This window comes from Hippopotamus amphibius, chromosome 8 (assembly GCF_030028045.1).
Source record: "Hippopotamus amphibius kiboko isolate mHipAmp2 chromosome 8, mHipAmp2.hap2, whole genome shotgun sequence".
Lineage (NCBI taxonomy): Eukaryota > Metazoa > Chordata > Mammalia > Artiodactyla > Hippopotamidae > Hippopotamus > Hippopotamus amphibius.
Window position 1 is genome coordinate 135,383,972 of NC_080193.1, and position 20,330 is coordinate 135,404,301.

General features: G+C 34.7%; 1 protein-coding gene across 1 annotated transcript in view; it reads left to right on the forward strand.

Moving 5' to 3' along the window:
• Positions 1-20,330, forward strand: part of MARCHF7 (membrane associated ring-CH-type finger 7) — a 46,999-nt gene that overhangs the window by 20,484 nt on the left and 6,185 nt on the right. Inside the window, exons 3-7 of the mRNA XM_057745094.1 lie at positions 5,277-5,472; positions 7,084-7,236; positions 8,850-9,954; positions 12,288-12,457; positions 17,805-17,914. Of these exons, the coding sequence (XP_057601077.1) occupies positions 5,277-5,472; positions 7,084-7,236; positions 8,850-9,954; positions 12,288-12,457; positions 17,805-17,914 (1,734 nt within the window). The remainder of the gene's footprint in view (positions 1-5,276; positions 5,473-7,083; positions 7,237-8,849; positions 9,955-12,287; positions 12,458-17,804; positions 17,915-20,330) is intronic.

Consider the following 20,330-nt stretch of genomic DNA (forward strand, 5'->3'; position numbering starts at 1 on the left):
GGATGCCCCCTCTTGTCACGTTTATTCAATGTATTGGGTTGTCCAAAAATTTCTTTAGGGTTTTTCTGTTACATCTTATGGAGAAACCCAGATGAATTTTTTGGTCAACCGAATAGTATTGGAAGTCCTAAGCCAGAGCAGGCAGACAAGAAAGAAATAAAAGGAATCCAAATTGGAAAGGAAGAAGTAAAACTGTCAGTATTTACAGATGATATGATATTATACATAGAAAAACCTGATGATCCCATCAAAAAACCGTTAGAACCAATAAATGAATTCAACAAAAGTTGCAGGATACAAAATCAGTATGTAAATCTTTTGTTTTGCTTCACTAATACAAACTATCAGAAAGATAGTTTACAATTACATCAAAAAGAATAAAATACTTAGGAATAAATTTAACCAAGAAAGTGAAAGACCTCTACACTGAAAGCTATAGGACACTGATGAAAGAAATTGAAGAAGACACAAACAAATGGACAGATATTTCATGCTCATGGATGGGAAGAATTGATATTCTCAGAGTATCTGTACTACCCAAAGCAGTGTACAGAATGGGTGATGGTGGTCAACAGGTACAAACTTCCATTTATAAAGTCATGAGGATGTAGTGTACAGAGTGGTGACTACAGTTAATAATACCATATTGTATATTTGAAAGTTGCTAAGACAGTAGATCTTAAAAGTTCTTATCACAAGGGAAAAAATTGTAACTATGTAGTGAGGAATGTTAACTAGAATTATTGTGTTCATTTCTGTGTGTGTGTGTGTAATTATGTTGCACACTTGAAACTGACATAATGTTATGTATCGGTATATGTATATGTCAGCTTTCAGAAAAAGAAAGGAGCACTGAGAAGGGGCATCCTTGCCTTGTACCTGATCTTGGTGTGAAAGCTTTTGAGTTTCTCTCCATTAAGTATAATGTTTACTGTACATATTTTGCATTCTTTATCAAGTTGAGGAAGTTACCCTCTATTTCTAGTTTGCTGAGAGTTTTTAATCATAAAGGGGTATTGGATTTTGTACTTTTTTGCACTTGGTTTGCTAATTTTGGGGGGGATGGGGTGGGGTGCCACGCCATGCATCTCTTGCAGGATCTTAGTTCCCCAACTAGGGATTGAACCCAGGCCACAGCAGTGAAAGCACCAGGTCCTAACCACTGAACAGCCAGGAAATTCCCAATTTGCTAACATTTTATTCAGGATTTTTGCATCTGTGTTCATGAGAAATAATGGTCTACAGATTTCTTATGTTTTTGTCTGGTTTTGGTATTAAGATAATGCTGGCCTCATCAAAGAATGAGTTAGGAAGTATTTTCTCTGCTGCTTTCCTCTGAACGAGATTGTAGAGAATTAGTATAACTTCCTCCTTAAATGATTGATTGAATTCTCCAGTGAACCCATGTGGGCTTGATGCTTTCTGTTTTGAAAGCTTATTATTGATTCAGTTTATGAGTTGTAAGTTTTTATATATTCTAGATACAGGTTCCTAATTAGATAGATGATTTGCAAATATTTTCTCATTAAGGTTGTTTTTCACTGTACTGTTTTAAGGGCATTTGCATTAGGAATATTTTTTTAAAACCCTTTTTAGAAGTAATTATTTTCTGAATGCTATTATTGACTTACACAATAGTAATGATAAGTGAATAATGATTTCCTTGACTGTCCTTCCAGTAAACCTCTTGTTGGAAGGACAACCTAAATAAGTATTATGAAGATAAAAATAAATAAGTAAATAAAATGAAAATTGGGTGCCTGCTAGTAGTTACAGAATGTTTGTAAACTTCCCTTCCTTCCATTAAGTTTTCAAACTGTTTTATATGATTTCTCAGATATACAAAGTGGTATTCAGCTACTTTGGTTGGGCTAGATAGCCCCCAACACATACCATACAGTTTTCCTTTCTAATCATAGATAGCTATTTGAGTTGAAAGTAACTCATAAAAATTGTTTACTCCAGGAGCCAAATCTGTTACTATTCAGAGTAGAGGCTGGAAATTTAGTGAAAATGAGAGAGAACTCCGTGAGACTTGAATGGATATTTAAGAACACTATCCACTTCTTATTTTCATATGGATGTGCTTAGTCTGAAGGTAATGAATGCAAAAAGATTCATTGGACTTACTAACAAGTTAAAAAACTTTAGTGAGTCAAGCAATACCATGAAGAGAGTGAAAAGACAACTTAAAGAATGAGAAACAATGTTTGTAAACCATGTACTCTCTGACAAGGAACTTGTAACCAGATTATATAAAGAACTCTTACATCTTAACGATAAAAAAAAAATTTAAAATAGGCAAAGGACCTGAATAGACATTTGTCAAAGATGTACAAATGACCAATGAATGCATGAATAGATGCTCAACATCATCAGCCATTAAGAAATGCAAATGTATAATCAAACACCACTTCATACCCACTAGAATGGCAAAAATAAAAAAGTGAGACAGTAACAAGAGTTGACAAGGTTGTGGAAAAATTTGAACCCTCATAAATTGCTCATGGGATTTTAAATTTGTACAGCCACTTTAGAAAACAGCTTATTAATTATTCTAAAAGTTGAACTTTGAGGTATTATGTGACCCATTAGTTACACCCAAGAAAATTAGAAATACATCTACACAAAACTTGAACACAAACGTTCATAGTAGCATTATTCATAGTAGTTAAAAAGTGGAAACAACCCCAGAATTACTTTTTTAAACATTCAGTATCTGCAAGGCAGAATATTTTGGAGACAGACTTCCTGATTTCATTTGGCCACCAGTAGTTCTAAAGAGATAAGATAATGTATAAATGAATCCCATACTTCATTTAATTGTTAAAAGAATTCAGAGCGGAAAAAAGCTAATTGCTTTAGGCTGAGAATATTTGAACAGTGGCCAAAACTGGATTGCTAGGAACCACAGAAACATTTGATTTTGAATTTAAGCCAACAGAAAAACTGGTCAGACTTTATTTCTCCTTTCGTGTACTGAGATTAACAAATATTTTTTTGTCTTTGGGGTGACATATAGGCTGCATAGGCTACCTTTTAGAGTTGTGAGTAATGAAAATTGTTTGCCGAACAGTGTGTTTTTATCTCACCAATGGCCAGTGCTAGAAAACCGTGGAGTGACTTTATAGACTTTTTGTTCATTTCTCACAGTTTCTAAATTTGATGAATTTTTATCTTTTATAATGGCTTTTGTTCCCATTACTTTTGTTGCAAGAACTTGTTTCTTGATAGTCCAGTGACTTCCTTATTTTCCTACTTTTTGTCCATTCCACCGTTTTAATCTTCCACAATGCTCTAGACATTTTTCTGAGTTGATCTGATGGCATTTCCTCTGTCAGTAGCTCCTGAAGTCTTACTTGTGGAGGTGCTATTCAATAACAGTTTGTCCAGTCCAAATGCAAAATGAAAAAAATAAGGAGAAGTTAGGAATTTTGTACAGGTAAAATTTATTCAGTTTAAAAAGTCTCTTTTATTCTGTTATGTTCTTCATGTTTTAGGAGCACATAAAATGCCCTCTTCAAAAGATTGGGTATAGGGTTAGGTGGTATTTGCTATTTTAGATTTCCTTACTTGTCAAAAGTGGTGGTTCTTTCTAAATTTTAAATTAAAAGTTTTTTATTTTGGTCTTTGATATTCAAAGGTCTTAGAACCACTGACCCGCAGGGTTACGTTCCTTATACCCTGGCAATAGCACATAAAATGGTTTTATTTTGAAATATCTAATGAATTTCATCTCATGTGCTATTCCAGTTCATAGATTAGGGCTTCTGTGGACAACTTGGTGCCAGAAGGCTTGTGAGGCCAAGTTTGTGCTAAGCTGAGGAGTTCTACATTTAATTAGCAAAATATTCTCTGGGCAAAGGATAGATGAAATCCTGATCTGCCCATTCCTGCTTTTTCAGCTTTGCATCTTCTGCTTTTCCATATATGTGCAAAGTTTCTTCTGTAGAGTTACCATGGACTAATACAGTTACCTGAATGCATGCAGTATGCTTCTCGTAATTGAAAGATAACAGGAGATCAAGTAAGTAGTGATGCCTTAGAAGAATTACCATGGCAGAGTAGTTAAGACATCTTTTTATCTTTTTGTGTTATCTATCTATAATCTCCTTCCTCATTTGCCTACTCAGTGAACTCCAGTTATCACCTTCAATGAATTCTCCCCTGCTTTCCTCAGACATAGTTTTTTCTTTTCTGTAAAACTTTCAACATACCTCCTGTTATAGTACCTATTTATAACTATTAATTTATCTAATACTCTAAATAGTACTCAAACTATTTGATGGAGCACATTATTTGGGCTCTTATGTTTATCATGTGATTATTAAGTTAACATAGACTGAATTTATGGCCCATGATAACTTTCTGTTTTTAACTTTCTTTTGTCAAGAAATATAACACTTTAAAGAACGTTGTTTCATTTTAATATTCTTCCATAAAATGAACTACTTGCCATCTACTTACATGTTAAAATCATTTGTAGATGTCTTTTTTCCTTTTTTCCCTAGAAATTACTTTTATGTTTGTGGTAAGTATCTTCAGAAAATTCAGAGATTATATGCTAAATGCATCCTTCTTGGTCTCTTTGTGTATGTGTGTGTGATTGTACATTGTAACTTCTGTGTTACTCATTTTGTCGTACATATAATTGTATGTTTAAAGAGAAAACCTTGAGCTAGGAGTTTTAAAATACATGGTTTTAGCTTTTCCTTGCTTCACTGATGAAGAAATTCCATATATTAGGGTTTGTTTTTGTTTTTCTGTGTGTGTGTGTGTGGTATGACTTTATTCCTGAAAATGGGCATAAGATTCAGATATATTTTTTATTACTCGAAAATCTTATTTTTGTAGTAGAGTATTCACAGTCACTTTATCTATTAGTGCCTTTCTTGGTGTTTTGTCTGTCTCTAAGAAGAAGAAACAGGATTCCTCAAAAGGTTAGTATTAAAGCAGGAGAACAAAATGATTACATATAAAGTTTTTACTCTTTAGTGTTTCCCAGCCTAGTGTTTATATTCAGTTGCATAGAAGACATAATCTAAATCAGATTGGTTACCTAACAGAGTACAGTTACAGTCTAAAGTAAAGGGACAAGTGGTAGAAGGGAACAAAGACTGTGAAAAACCTACATGGTAGAAAAATTTGTGCTTTTGAGCAATGAACTGTCTTTGGGAATTTATTAGAGCACTGTTGATTAAATTTAATATTTAAATTTAATAATTTAAAAATTGCAAGTGTTTTGTTTCTTTAAAAACATTTTTTTTAACTTACAGTCTACATCAGCATCAGCATCTGCATCGCCATTTCAATCTGCATGGTATAGTGAGTCTGAGATAACTCAGGGAGCACGCTCAAGATCGCAGAACCCACAACGGGATCACGATTCAAAAAGACCTAAACTTTCCTGTACAAACTGTACATCTACCTCAGCTGGGAGAAGTGTTGGACATGGTTTAAATGCAGTATCAGGTAATAATTAAATTTGTGTGCATATAAGTCACTGTATATGTATTTTGGACAAAAGCCCTTTCCCCAAGATGTAGTATATTAAGCAAGGAGATTGCACATAAGACTAGATCAGAAATAGAGTGGAGTTTCCAAAATCTGACCTTGTTAGTGCTAAAACTGGAATTAACTCTTCATCTTGGATTTTTGTTCTAAATTTGATACAGATGTCTTACACAACAGGATATTAGCAGATTTCACTTAATTAGCTGATTATGTATGGTAATAAAATTTGTGAAAGTTGTGTGTATTCTGTTATTATAGGAGGTAAATTTTTTAATTACTAGGAGAGCCAAATTTACTGATACATGTTAAAAATGTTTCCTTAGCATATTTTTTGTAAATAATAAACGTGCTCTGTAACACATATTTTCAGAAAATGTAGAAATTCTTTAGTTAAACAAAAAATAGTTGGCGGTATTCTAGTGGAAGTTTTATACAAAAATTAGAAAGCTATGATTCTAATCCTCTAACTGTGGCATTGGACAAGTCACTTAACCACTCTGGTATGAAAGACATATGCATAAAGCTCCATGCTTAGTATCTTGTACTCACAAGGCACACATTTGTTGTACATATTGAAAAGATCTTTGGTTGAGAGGTACCTCCTCACTTATACTTCTCTCTTCAAATGAAACACTAGCCAATGCCCAAAATAGTTTTAAGGTAAGATAGAACTTACGATGACACAGTTGGAGAATAAAATTCTTGAAATGTATATGTACTACTAATTGAATTAGTGTAAGCGATTCTTTTCTATTTTGAAAGGTAGGACCGCCATGGGAAAGACACTGCCCGTCTGAAGGATATTAAGAGTAGTGTGATGGGTAAGAGCAGACTGGCGTTAACTTTGCAGACAAATACCATTGCGTAGAAAGACTTGTGTTTTCCTCTGCTCTGTGAAGGCATAGCATTAACCCTGGGCCGTTTCCCTTAATGAAGGGAAGTTATTAAGGCTATTAAGAGTAGGAGCGGAAGACCCAGAATTTCAAGGTAAATGGTGAGGGGGGCAAGTTTTGAGACTTAATTTTTAATTTTTTTTAAATGAAATCATATCTAACAAAATTTAGATTATAATTGCAACGATATATTCTTAGCATAAGAAGGAACCAAGTATGGCAGCAATAATAGTTCTGACAAAATAGTATTATAATTTATGATACAACTTCTTTCAAGAAGCCTTTGATTTTGATTTTGGCTGTTCTCCAATAACACTTTCATCAACTTCTCATGAAATTCTGCATCTTTGTCAAGCTTTATATTTTTGTTCTGTAATCATTTTACATCATGTTTATATTGTGATCAGGTGTTCTAGAGAGTGATTGAGACATTGGCATCCTAGATGGGGATAGATATTAGTATTAGAAAAGAATGTGTTTGAGTAGGACATAATTTTATAAGTGATTAGTTCATTAGTGAATAATTTATGTTTTGCTGAATTTTGCTTTTGATTTCATCTATATAACTGGAGATTCCTATAATAAACTGTAATTACCTCTCTGTGTAATACTAAAGATTTGTTGCCATCAGAAACCTTGCAAGTTTTCTCTGAATTAAAACTTCATTTATTTTAAGATTCTTCTTGGAGGCATAGTCAAGCTCCCAGATCTTCATCAGTGGTACTTGGATCATTTGGAACTGACTTAATGAGAGAGAGGAGAGCAGATTCCTCCATTAGTAATCTTATGGATTATAGTCACAGAAGTGGTGATTTCACAACTTCATCATGTATGTATAAACTATACTGTTATGCATAATTTATCTAATAATGTTACATTTTCCTCTTTGTGTGCATCTTTAAAATCACAGTACAAAGGAATAAATGAAGTGACTTATGAAAATTTAGAATATAGGATAGCTTGATATATTTTCTAGTACCTTATTTACTTTAAAAAATGTAAACAATTTAAAATATTTAGGTATACATGAGTATCCAGATTCTGTCTGCTTAAAATTTTTTCACTCTTAAGAATATATATGGTTTACATATACTTGATAATTCTTATATACTACAATATAAATTGCCTTATGAATTAACTAAAACTTGAAATGATTTTGACATAATTTAGAATTCGTTTAATTTAACATGAATTTGTCTTTATTTTCATTTAGTTGAAATAAAGACCCATACTGTTTGTCAGTGTATGTAAGCCTAAACTTTAAAAAAATACAAGTCCAATGCACTATCCATTGCGCAACAGAGCCACCTTAAAAAAATAAATTCCATAGAACTGTAATACTAAACAACTGAAGATAAAAGGTGCTAATTGAAGTTGACTAATATAGCAGATGAAAGTGGAATTTGATTTGCAAAGAAGAAAACACATTTCTGTTTAAAGGTTTAATCTTATTAGGGCAAGCCATTGCTTTATTTAAGACAGATGAAAGCATCTTTTCATTTGCTTGGCTTTGGATGGAGGAACTTTAATAGACAGTGTCAGTAGCTTCTAGGTTTGGAGGGTATAAATGTACAGAATAGAATAGACTTAGTCCCTAACAGTTTATCCTTTCATGAGACACCATGTATTAGCACATTAGCAATCTAGCCCTTAATACTAGATGTATGGATGAATAGTCTTTATTAAGGAATGTATGGTATTTCTCATTCCATTTGAAGATTAGAACCATTAGTAGTGTACTGTTAAAATTGCAGATGCCATGGCTCTATTCTGACTCAGAGTAACCCAGCCAGTAATTAAAAAAAAAAAAAAAAGCATAGGTATGTCTAATGAGCAACCAGGGAAAAAAATCACTGCTGTTAACTTGAGGAAGTAAAAGACTGGAGAAATTTTGAAGTGTTAGCGTGTTAGCATGGTAGCATGGTTTGCCAGAAAATTACAAGGGTGATACTATTTACATGAAATAACTTTTGTACTTAATGCAGACTAAGAAAAATCTCCAGAACACCATTTCCCTTTGATTATTTTGCTTTTACTATTATGAGTCATTTTCATTGAATTTTTTGGTCCATTTAAAATTCTTTATCCATTTAATATGTTAGATATTCTTCTACCATATCAATTTCTGAGTAATAAATTCAACTGTTTTACCTTCATCAAGTTGGTAGATTGATGTTTGCCTGTTCTAAGCTACAATACTTTTTTTTTTTAATTCATAATGTAGATTTTATACAGCAGTACTGGATTTTACCGAAGGTATAGAAAGATAGATACATGTGTTTATTTTTTTCTGTAATAATAGTTAAGCTGTGTAGTTATAATATGCCAGTATTCAGTTTGAATCCAGTGTTTAATTTTGGCAGTAATTAGTGGTTAGTAGACACAAACTTAATGAACAAATTATTCATGTAATTGGTTATCTTTCCTTTCTTTCAAAAATAGATGTTCAAGACAGAGTTCCTTCCTCATATTCACAAGGAGCAAGACCAAAAGAGAACTCATTGAGCACTTTACAATTGAATACATCATCTGCAAACCACCAAATGCCTTCTGAACAGACCATACCATGTTCTAGGGACTCTGGTAGAAATTCTTTAAGATCAGATTTTTCTCCAAGAGAATTAGAATCTCCCCAAAGCAGTACACAGCCTGGATTTTCTTATATTTCAAATAGAAGAGAAACCTCAACTGTAGGCAGTTCAGATAGGATTAGCTCATCTCAAAGATCATTTCAAGAATCTTCTGACAACGAAGGTAGACGTACAACAAGGAGATTGCTATCACGTATAGCTTCTAGTATGTCATCTACTTTCTTTTCACGAAGGTCTAGTCAAGATTCCTTGAATACAAGGTCATTGAGTTCTGAAAATTCTTACATTTCTCCAAGAATCTTGACAGCGTCACAGTCTCGTAGTAATGCAGCATCAGCTTCTGATGTTCCTGATAGTAGAGCATCAGAAGCTTCTCAGGGATTTCGATTTCTTCGGCGTAGATGGGGTTTGTCATCTCTTAGCCAAAATCACAGCTCTGAGCCAGATTCCCAAAATTTTAACCAAGAATCTGAGGGTAGAAATACAGGACCATGGTTATCTTCCTCACTTAGAAATAGATGCACACCTTTGTTCTCTAGAAGGAGACGAGAGGGACGAGATGAATCTTCAAGGATATCTACCTCTGATATACCATCTAGATCTCATCATATTTTTAGAAGAGAATCAAATGAAGTGGTTCACCTTGAAGCACAGAGTGATCCCCTTGGGGCTACTGCCAACAGACCACAAGCATCTGCAGCACCGAGCAGTGCTGCTGCAGGTGGCTCCACATCAGATTCGGCCCACAGTGGACGAAGTACAGGAATAACAGGGATCCTTCCTGGTTCCTTATTCCGATTTGCGGTGCCCCCAGCACTTGGAAATAATTTGACTGACAATGTTATGATCACTGTAGATATTATTCCTTCAGGTTGGAGTTCATCTGATGGGAAGAATGATAAAACTAAAAGTGTACCTTCAAGAGACCCGGAAAGACTGCAGAAAATAAAAGAGAGGTAAGTTTGAATACCTGTCTTAAGCATGTAAAAAACAGATTAGAGAAAGAACTATTTGTTTCTAAAATGGTTTCTCCTAAGAGTGATGTCTGAAATTTCTTCCCTTAAAATTTACATCCAGTAAGATGTTAGGGTCTCACTCAGAGATACAGTGAATGAGAATTAATACTGGAGATAGGCACTGGGAGTGTAGTTTGCATTGGGAAATAAGCTAAAGGTTGTTTTTAACCAGCTTTGCATACAGATACATACAAAGACAAAAATCTTAATCTCTTACCTTGTTTCTAGGTAGACTAATGCTAAATGGAATTGGTAAGGCAGCCCAAGTGGTCATGGATTATCAAGGCAATGTTTCAGCCTTTAATCAGATCATTCATTTAACATTTATTTGTATTTGTCACTTCAAATCTTTTTTAGAATGAGGTAAAATCATTTACACAAATTTTTAAATTTTTTGAAGTCCAAATGTATACTGAATATTCTTTATATATTGCAAGTATTTGACAGAAATATCAGTTTAAATTCAGGACTTAGAATCTTTTTATTCATGTGAAATCCTTTGTAGAGTTTAGGTTGCTTAAAAATCTTTGGGAAAAGATGAAAGATCAGAGATTTTCACTCCAACTTAATTGTTTTGTCATATTAGTATAGTTACTTAGTTTTTCCATCTGTTAAAATTACTTTTATGGTAAAATGGGATAGGATAGTATACATAAAATATACTTGTGAGAAGAAAAGATGTAAAGCTAAGGTTGTTGGGTGGCTTTGTTTTTTCTTTGTTTGTAAAGGCCCCATGTAATGGAATTGTGGGGGAGCATAGTTGTTACTATCATTTTAGGTTTTTTTGGTCTTTAAGAAGAAATACATTCAAATCTTGCTCTGTGGAATAACGGGAGCTTCGCGTGCTTTCTGAGATATTGAACATTGACCGATATATTCCCAGTTTTCCTTATATAGGGCAAATTATACCATGTGATTATTCTCTTCTTTTAAAATTTGCTATTTTTTCTTTCTTGGAGAAAGATTTACTCTGCCCTGATAGTGTTAGCTTTAATGTTATTACAAGAGCTCCCTCTAATTGCAAGCTGTCTGCTGAGTTATATAGTAACTATTGTATTTCTTGTGCTTAAAGTTAGATTAATTTGAGTGCAGTAGTATAAGTAGGGCAGAACATTAATGTAGTGATTTCTAAAGAGAAACCAATTAAGCCAGCACCACCTTGCCTGGTTAGATAGTTTAAAAAGCAGCATTTGTTGGTTGTTTTGACATAGAGTTCATATGCGTGTGTTCCTTTATTACATATTTTGCTTATAGATGGGAATTATAAAATACTTCACAATTAAATGAATAAAAGTGTAAAAAAAAATTGAATATCCCAAAGTAAAAACTGTCAACCAAAGAAAGTTACATCTAAAGGTAAAGCATAAACATTAATGCTTGAGGTTGTATCTCCGGTTAAGCCTAGGCATGAAAGTCACCCAAAAGTACATCTGTTCCTCTTTGCGTACATCTTTTGCTAAACTCATTTGGAACCCATATAATCCAGGTTGTATTTCAGTAACAGTTTAGCATTCTGTATCATCAACTTACTGAGTACCTTTTTCATGTCAGCAATGGACTAAAGCAATAAGGATTTTAACCAAAAAGGTTGTTTTACAGTAATCATTCTGCCTTTAAATTAAACAGTACAGTGTTGGCCTGTGAAATAATGGACATAGGTTAATGGAAACTGCTTCACACTTTAAAAGCCTACCTATGTAGAAATCAGGATGATTTAATAACATTGCTGAGGTTGGGGAAAATGAAGAAGTTAAAAATCTATTCTTTTGGGTTTTTTATCATGATTTAATACAACAAGCTTATCAGTTTAAATATGTGGTTCTTCTAACATGTAAATTGAAAAATCACAAGTTAATATCTTTTGTTCATCAAAGTTGTCTTAAAAGTTTTGGGGGGTCAAAAGTGACGGGTATATAAGTACATTATATTACTGGAATTGAAGTAGTCTGATACTGCAGAAATTAAAATCATAGCAAAACTTATAAATTGATTGTGAAAAATACAGAACTTAAACTGTGGTACCAAAGACAAAATTACTTAAATAGTTTGAAGATAAGTAATAGGATAGCCTACTTCATTTACCTTTAAAATATTTATTATAATTTTTATTTGTATTGAAATGGTTTTTCTTAGTAGTTCCTGTTTGTTATTGTTGTTTGCCTTTTTTTCTGCCCAGAGAGACCATGATATTGTTTGGGATTATGTATGACTGGAAATGACCAACCAGGTTGAGTTTTGATAGCTGTATTTAGGAAATGTACCTTCTTTTCCAGCCTCCTTTTAGAGGACTCTGAAGAAGAAGAAGGTGATTTATGTAGAATTTGTCAGATGGCAGCTGCATCATCCTCTAATTTGCTGATAGAGCCGTGCAAGTGCACAGGAAGTTTGCAGTATGTCCACCAAGAGTGTATGAAAAAATGGTTACAGGCCAAAATTAACTCTGGTAAGATTTACCCTTTTGTGTGTTTTGTTTTCACAGATTTTCCAAGAGATGCACGTATGTATGCATTTTAGTTAACAGATCTGATAATAATTTATTGATTCTCAAATTTATACTCTTATCAAAAGTATAGTAGTTTCTTATATTTCATTTACTGAACAATCTATTTACTTCCATACATGTATAGTACAACTAATTTGTTATTCTTGGTCACCCTTATATCACGTAAGATGCTTTTGAATCAAAGAAATATTCTTACTATTTACCAGCTGTCCTTGAGAAAGATTGTCTTTAATGTTGTTACACAGCAATAAGATTACTGTAGGGAGTTACTGTTTATTAAGTTCCTGTTAGGGAGCCAGGCATCATTCTAGATGTGGGATATAGAGAATAAGACAGACAAGTCACTTGCTGTCATGGTGGTGGTATTGTGTGTTAAAGGAATGCCTTGTTGAGGTGAGGACGTTTAAACTTGAATGAAGAGGAGCTAGCTATTCTAGTATGCGAGGAAGAGCATTCTAACACCTGGGACAACTAGTGCAGAGACTTTAAGGTGGAAGTTGTGGCTGAAGTATATAATTAGTGGGAAAGGAGAAGGGTAATAAGTTGAGAGGAGAGGTTAGCTGAGGCTAGCTCAGTTTAGGACTTTGAAGGCTAATGTCAGAAGCTTAGATTTTTATCTAAGTGTTATGGGAAGCCATCGAAGGTCAAGGGAGTGAAATGATCTTATTTATATTTTGGCTGCTCTGTGAAGAGTGGATTTTAGTGGGACAAGAGTAGAAGCAGGGAGGTCAACCAGGAATCTATTGTGGTGACCAACCAGGAATCTATCTTATGAGGTGGTGATGGTGGTGGTGGAAATGGATGGATTCTGATATGTTTTGGAGGTAGATTCTATAAGACTTGCCAATGGATTGGATGTGGTGGAGTGAAGGAGAAAGAACAATTAGAGAAGCTCATATTTTTGCCTTGAGCAACTAAGTAAATGGTGAGGCCATTTACTGAAATAAAGAAGACTAAGAACAGAATAAATTTGGGAGAGGAAACCAAGATTTGTTTTGGAAATATTATATAGGAACTGTTTATTAGATAACCATATGGAAATGTCACTGGGCAGTTAGCAAGATAAGCGTGATGTTTCAGGGGATTTAGCACTGAAAGTTACAGTGTCAGGAATCATAAGCACATAATGTTTTAAGCTTTGAGATTAAGTAAGGTCACTAGAGCAAGAGCATATATCAAAAAAATGAGCCCAGCACAGAGCCCTGAGACACGAGAGGTTTAGTGGGAACAGAGGAAGAGATTTGAGGAGCAGCCTCAGTCTGGTACAAAGAAAACTGAGAAAATGTATTGTTGTGCAAGCCAAAAGAAGAAAGTGTTTTAAGAGGGTGTAATCAACCCTGTCAGGTACTGCAAAGAAGTCAGAATAAAGAGATAAGAACAAAGAAATGACAGCTAGATTTGGTAGCATGGATGTCCTTGGTGACTTCGGTGGGGGGGGTGGGGGGGTATCATTGAATGATTAAATTGGGCTAAGACAGGGGAAGCAACAACATAGACCCCTTCTTATAATAAGCTTTTTACTGTCAAGGAGATAGGAGATACAGTGTAGGAATTGGAGGATTATATGGGGTCATGGTACATGTTTTTGTTTTGTTTTTGTTTCAGGGTAGAAAATCTGAGGGCATGTTTTTATTTTAACAAGAGATACAGTGTGGGGGGTTGGGATTAAGACGGGAGAAGGGAAAGATGGGATCCAGAGCACAAGATGAGTAGTTAGCCTTTAATAGGAAAAAGGGTACTTTGTCTCTAGAAAGCTAGTATAGATGTGGATTATTGATCACTTTGTTGCTTTGGTGAGAAGGTGCTTGATTCCCTATATAATTGCTTCTGTTTTCTTAGTAAGAGTCTTTAGCTGATGAGGGGATGAGTTAAGAGATTTTCATGTGTGGGGAAAATAACATTCTAAAATGCTTTCATGGTTTTCAGGAAGTACTAGTGTCCATAAAAATCTGTGGCCATAAATATGATTTAAAAGTGGGATTGGGATGCATGTACATTTTTTTAGAAGCAGTTTTCAGATGCTTGGATACAGACAAGGATTTGAGTTCAGTGGGGTTGGGACCTTTGCCAGGCAAATATGTTGAAGGGCGTTAAGAGTGTTTGTAAAGTTGTAGTTGTGGTGAGCCTAGAAATTAGACAAAATAAGGAAGGGAGTCAGGACATTAAGAAGTGGATAGTGAGAAGTGGTAGAGTCAGTGTCTTTGAATCTCGTTGATATTGAAGAGAATTGCCAGAGTAGGTGAGCTAGAATGATGAAAAATTGTAGGTACACAGGAGAGGATGCTTAAAATTCAGATTTTAGGAGTAGTGCAGTGAACTGCAATGACAGGATCAAGGGTATGATTGTAAAGTGGGTGGCTGAAGTGGGGGAGGGTAATTATGGGAGCAACGATGTTGAGGAAGTCAGAATCCAATGTGGTCTATGTGGATGTTGAAATAGCCAAGAAATAAGTTGGGTAAAGAAGATAGGTGCTAAAGTCATTAAGGAGGGGCTTAGAGTTTCAAAACAGCAGTATGTGTTAGGGGGCATTTATCCCTATTTCTTGGTCCTGAGGTACAAACTGTTGTGGGAAAATGGCTGCAGAAGAGTATGTATCAGTCTGTGAAGCACTGTGGTTCAGGCTTGAAGTTGAGATAATTCAGAAAGCAGATTGGTAGGAGTTTACTTGTATTAGACCATGAGTACGGAGGACCTAGTGAAATGTGACTAGTAGGGTGAGAATGTGACTAGTAGGATGGGAAATTAGATCAGAGTAATAAATATACATAATTGTGTGAAAATGATAGTCTGATGATGAAAGCTGAGTGACATAGGCAAATAGGTTGTGAGTTATGATGGTATTAATTTTAGTGTTAATAATCTGTTGGAGGAGTTTGAGTAACCTGTTCAAACTGCAGATTGTGAGGCTAGTGGGAAACTTTTTTCCTGCATCAGGGTAGCAAAGGCCTCCTTGGTAGGGGGTTATCTTTTCTTCTAAACTAACCTGATCCCAGACCTGTGGGATGGGCCGTCTTACCTGTAGCAGCCTCTTCTTGGCTGTATGGTATTATGACAGCCTCATAGTCACCGCCCTCGGGTGTTATTGAGATTGAGTGCTCAGCATGGTTCTTGACACTTAGCAAGGGCCCAGAAATGTTAGCTGTTACCCAAATGAAAAACACCTTGACTCATCTTCTGTTTGCAATTGGATTGTTATGTGTAGGCAGGAAAACAGGTAATATAATATATTGTTTAAGAACATTGGATTTTTGGAGTTAGACATGCTTAGGTTGGAATAATACTTCAACACTTAACTATAGGATTTTGCGTAAGTCTCTTAATATTGGTTCTCAATCCTGGTTGCTGATCAAAATTACCCATTGGAGTTTCTAAGAACATAGATGCCTCAGATCCATCCCCAAACATTCTTAAGTAGGTCTGGGGTTGGACCTCAGTTCCATCATGAGTAAAATTGAGTAATAGCTTGTTGTTAAGGTCAAATGCAACAATGTTTATGATAGTTTCTCACAGTATTGGCCTCATAGTAAGTACTCAAATAGATTTTTAAGGTAATAATAAGTATTCATGGTCAAATGAATGTTTAGATCTCAAGAACTGAACCTTCCTGTTGTTTTCGCAAGGCTTTCTCATATTTACATAAAGACCTCATCTGATAGATGATTCATTCTGGTAGAGATTCGTTTAAACATTTATTAAGCAGCTGCTATATATGGACTGTTAGAACTCTACAGGATGTTCAAAGGCGAATAGAATAAGTCTAGTACAAGTTTAGGCAAATGCACTCAAGGCCTGCTGAGTGAGGTGGGGTATAAAAGACAGAGTCCTGGATTAAAGATTATGGGTTCCTCCCAACTGTGTTTGGCCTTTTTGAACAACTTCTGTAGGTCACTTGTTCCATAAACAAGAAAAATGAAGCCCTAAGATGAGAAAGACTTTGTATTAAGTGATAATCCAAATATTTTAGGATCATCACGCTTCTTCTGAATCAGAGAATAAATGTCTGATAAGAGAAAGCCTTCTCAAGTTTCACATTCTCATATTCTCCATCAGGTCATGATACTATGGACTTATGCTGAATCTAGTTTATTTCAGTGATATAATATTAATTTTTAAAAATTAAGAAAATATTCCAGATGCATTTTAATTTCAACATTTTCAAGCATGCTAAACTCCTAAAAAATGACTCAGTATTATTCCTATACTCCAAATTTGTAATTTGACTGCAGCTCATTTTGGGACGATGATAGACATGTTACTACCTCAAAATAGCACTCACTCATTTTCCTTTCAGCTATTTTCTAGAAAATGCATGCAAGTTACTACTGCTATCTTGGATTTCATGCTAAATTTTTATTATTTAAAGAATTGTTATTAAATAAATAAAATCAAGAGCTCGTAAAACTCTTAGAATTAGTGTTATTTAATTTAGTTTAGTTTTATGAGCTCTTGATTTTTTTTATTTAATTAATTTTTTGGCTGCGTTGGGTCTTCATTGCTGCACTCGGGCTTTCTCTAGTTGCAGCTGGCGGGGGCTACTCTGGTTGTGGTGCACGGGCTTCTCATTGCGGTGGCTTCTCTTGCTCCAGAGTAAGAGCTCTGGATGCATGGGCTTCAGTAGTTGCATCACACAGGCTCAGTAGTTGTGGCTCGTGAGCTTACTTGCTCCATAGCATATGGGATCTTCCCAGACCAGGGATCAAACCTATGTCCCCTGCGTTGGCAGGCAGATTCTTAACCACTGTGCCACCAGGGACATCTGAGGACTTCATTCTTTTTATGGCCGAGGGGAACTTTTTATCTGAACAAAGGTGGATCCCTTTTTTTCCCTCCTATCCTGTGGGGAAGACACATTCCTTAGACCACAGAAAGTCTTAGTTGTCACATCAAAGATACTGGCCTGAGTATATGTAACTAGTTGTTTTAGGTACTGTATTTTCATGGCATCTTGCCCTGAGTACTTGAGGAGGAAGGAGGAAGTACAGATGACATTCCATTGTCAGCTTCCCACATCAAAATGTATGAGTATGTGGGAGGAAAAACAAAACACAAATAATCGGTGGAGGCTTAGGTACCACAGAGTAGGGCTTGACATGCACATCAAGTGTTACTGATTGCTATTTTAGGAGACAGTACTGGTTTATGGTCGTAGCACAATCTTCCTGCTACATCTTCCTCCCTCCCTTCTTTCCTTTCACTTTTCTATATTCTAAGCTTAAAACCTACAAGGAAAAATGTTTTGTGGAGACATAGCAAAATTAAGCTTTACTTGTAATTTTTTTTTACCAGGTTCTTCGCTGGAGGCTGTAACCACCTGTGAACTCTGTAAAGAGAAGTTGCAGCTTAACCTGGAGGATTTTGATATTCATGAACTACATAGAGCTCATGCAAATGAACAAGTTAGTATATTTTGCCTAATTTGGTAAGTGTCTATTCTATGCTTAAAGGACAACTCTTGAAGAAAAGGTTAAATCATGGTCAGAAAACCTGCGTTTAAATAATAATAACATAATTTTCTTTTACTGCATTAGGTATAATTGTACAATTTTTCTTTATTTTCCTATAACTTTCTGAAAGTGAAAGACAGAAAATCAAGTCACGGGTTTTAAGTTATTAAGGTAAAATTTATTATATGGTTCCTAAATAAACTTGAAAATAAAGGCTTAGGAAGGTGGTCCCCAAATAGGCATGGTAATCTTATTTCCCCAGAGCTGCCTCAGTTATGAATGCCTCTGAGTCCTGGAACATGAATGAAACACCAAGCCCTGGATCTACCATCCTTTCTTTCTTTCTTTTTAATGTTAGGAATAGTTTTTTAATGTGCCTGTCTACCCCCATGTTCTTCTACTATCCTGGTTCCCTCCACTCTCCTCATTCCTGCCTCCAATTTTATGTTGAACAACTGATCTTATGAAATCTTTTATTCCAAGTTCATATTGTTTATAAACCTCTTAATATCTGTGTCACTGTAATCTCTGCTCTTACTGAAAATTTTTTCGAATATTTTCTCATTTCTCAGATTTTTTGGTATATATTCATAACTACTCTCCTAATAATTGATTTGGTCACTAATTTTTGTTTCTTGAAGCTTTAAATTTAAGAAAAATTTTGAGATGCTTAGATAGTTAGAATGAATTCAATATTTCCCCCTTTTTTCCTTCCTAAAGGAAAGTTCTTGGGCGGCGGGGGAGGGATGTTAAAGGAGATTACAAGGATGACTCAAGAGCCATACTATCCGAGTGTGCTTAGCATATTTGTTATAGAAAGAGATACAATGGTGGGAGAATTCATGAATGCTTGAAAAACACTTCTTAAATTAAGGAGTGGTGGACACACCCCTTTTTTTGATTGAGGTGAAATAAAGTTCACATAAACATAAAAATCATTTTTAAATGAACAATTTGGTATATTTGTGACATTGTACAGCCACCACCACTATCTACTTCCAAGGCATTTTCATCTCTCCAAAAGAAAATCCTATAGACATTAACCATTTGCTCTCTGTCCACCCCCCCCTTCCCTCGGCAACCACCAATCTGCCTTCTTGTCTCTATGGATTTATCTACTCTGGATATTTCATATAAATGGAATCAAGCAACATGATCTTTTTTGGACACCAAATTTGTATATGATTTAGGGGATTCCCAGATCCTTTGAAGCTGATTACTTAGATCCAAGTTAAGAATCACTGATTTAATTAGTGAAAAAATAGGCAGTTGATGTAGCACAGGTGCTGTTTATACTGATTATTATTTTATTCTTTAATGAGCCAGTTGTCTAAAGAGAATATCGTTTTCAGCAAGGAAGTGTCTTTTAAGTCCCCATGGAGTCTCTGTAGACAGCTGAGCATTGGTATTTTAAAGAACAGGGGAAAGAGTTTGTAAAAGTAGAATGATGGAAAGAAAATCTTTTTTTTTTTTTTGTCTTCTCAAAATGAGAGTAGGTTTCAAAGGATGGTTCTCTCCTGCCATTCATCCTTCTCTAGGTGCTCCATCATGTCTCTTAAAGGTAGTACTTTGGCATTTCAGTTCAGTCAGGAATGTTTTCGTGGTTCTCCAAGGATTTTAATGACCCACAATCTTAAATAATTTACAAGTGTGAGGAAATATTAGGTGGAGTCATTGTAAGGACAGTGACAGTCTTGATTAAGCTTCCTGGCTTTAACTTCTTGGTTCTGTGTGAATCTTGGATTCTGGGGGCCCAAGAACTACTCTCATTTTAAATGAGTAGTTTAATACAGTTTATTTCCTCATTATCCAGTGGCTTCATTTTTTTCAAGGTGATAAACATTAAAATTAAAAAAAGATTTCTGGACATTAAATTTCTTTTTAAGTTAAAAATAAGAAAAGTAAATGGAGATTTAAAGAAAGTTTTAGTAAATCAATTTCAAATTTCTTGAATGCTCTGTGAAATCTGATAAAGTTTCTTGCTGAAGTTGGTACTAAGAACATATAGTTCTTAACTTCAGATGAGTTAATTGCTAAAAATGGTATAGCTTACAGATAGTTCACTGTATAAAAATTACAAGATAGGTTAGATTTTTAATAACATTGTATTCATGACTTATATTCTTAGCTTCAAAACAATTTTGAACCAAAGGACAGTTTTTATCTGCTATAAATTTCTATGTGAATAATACGAGGAACAGTTACTCTATTACCTTTATTAGTTCATTTTTATATTTACTGTTGCCTTAAAGTTAATTATGTAAGAAACACTTGACCCATTTGAATAGGTTTTAATTGCATAACTTACTGATTTAGCTATAGATGAAATGGTAATTTTTAAGTAAACATTTATAGCCATTTGTATTAG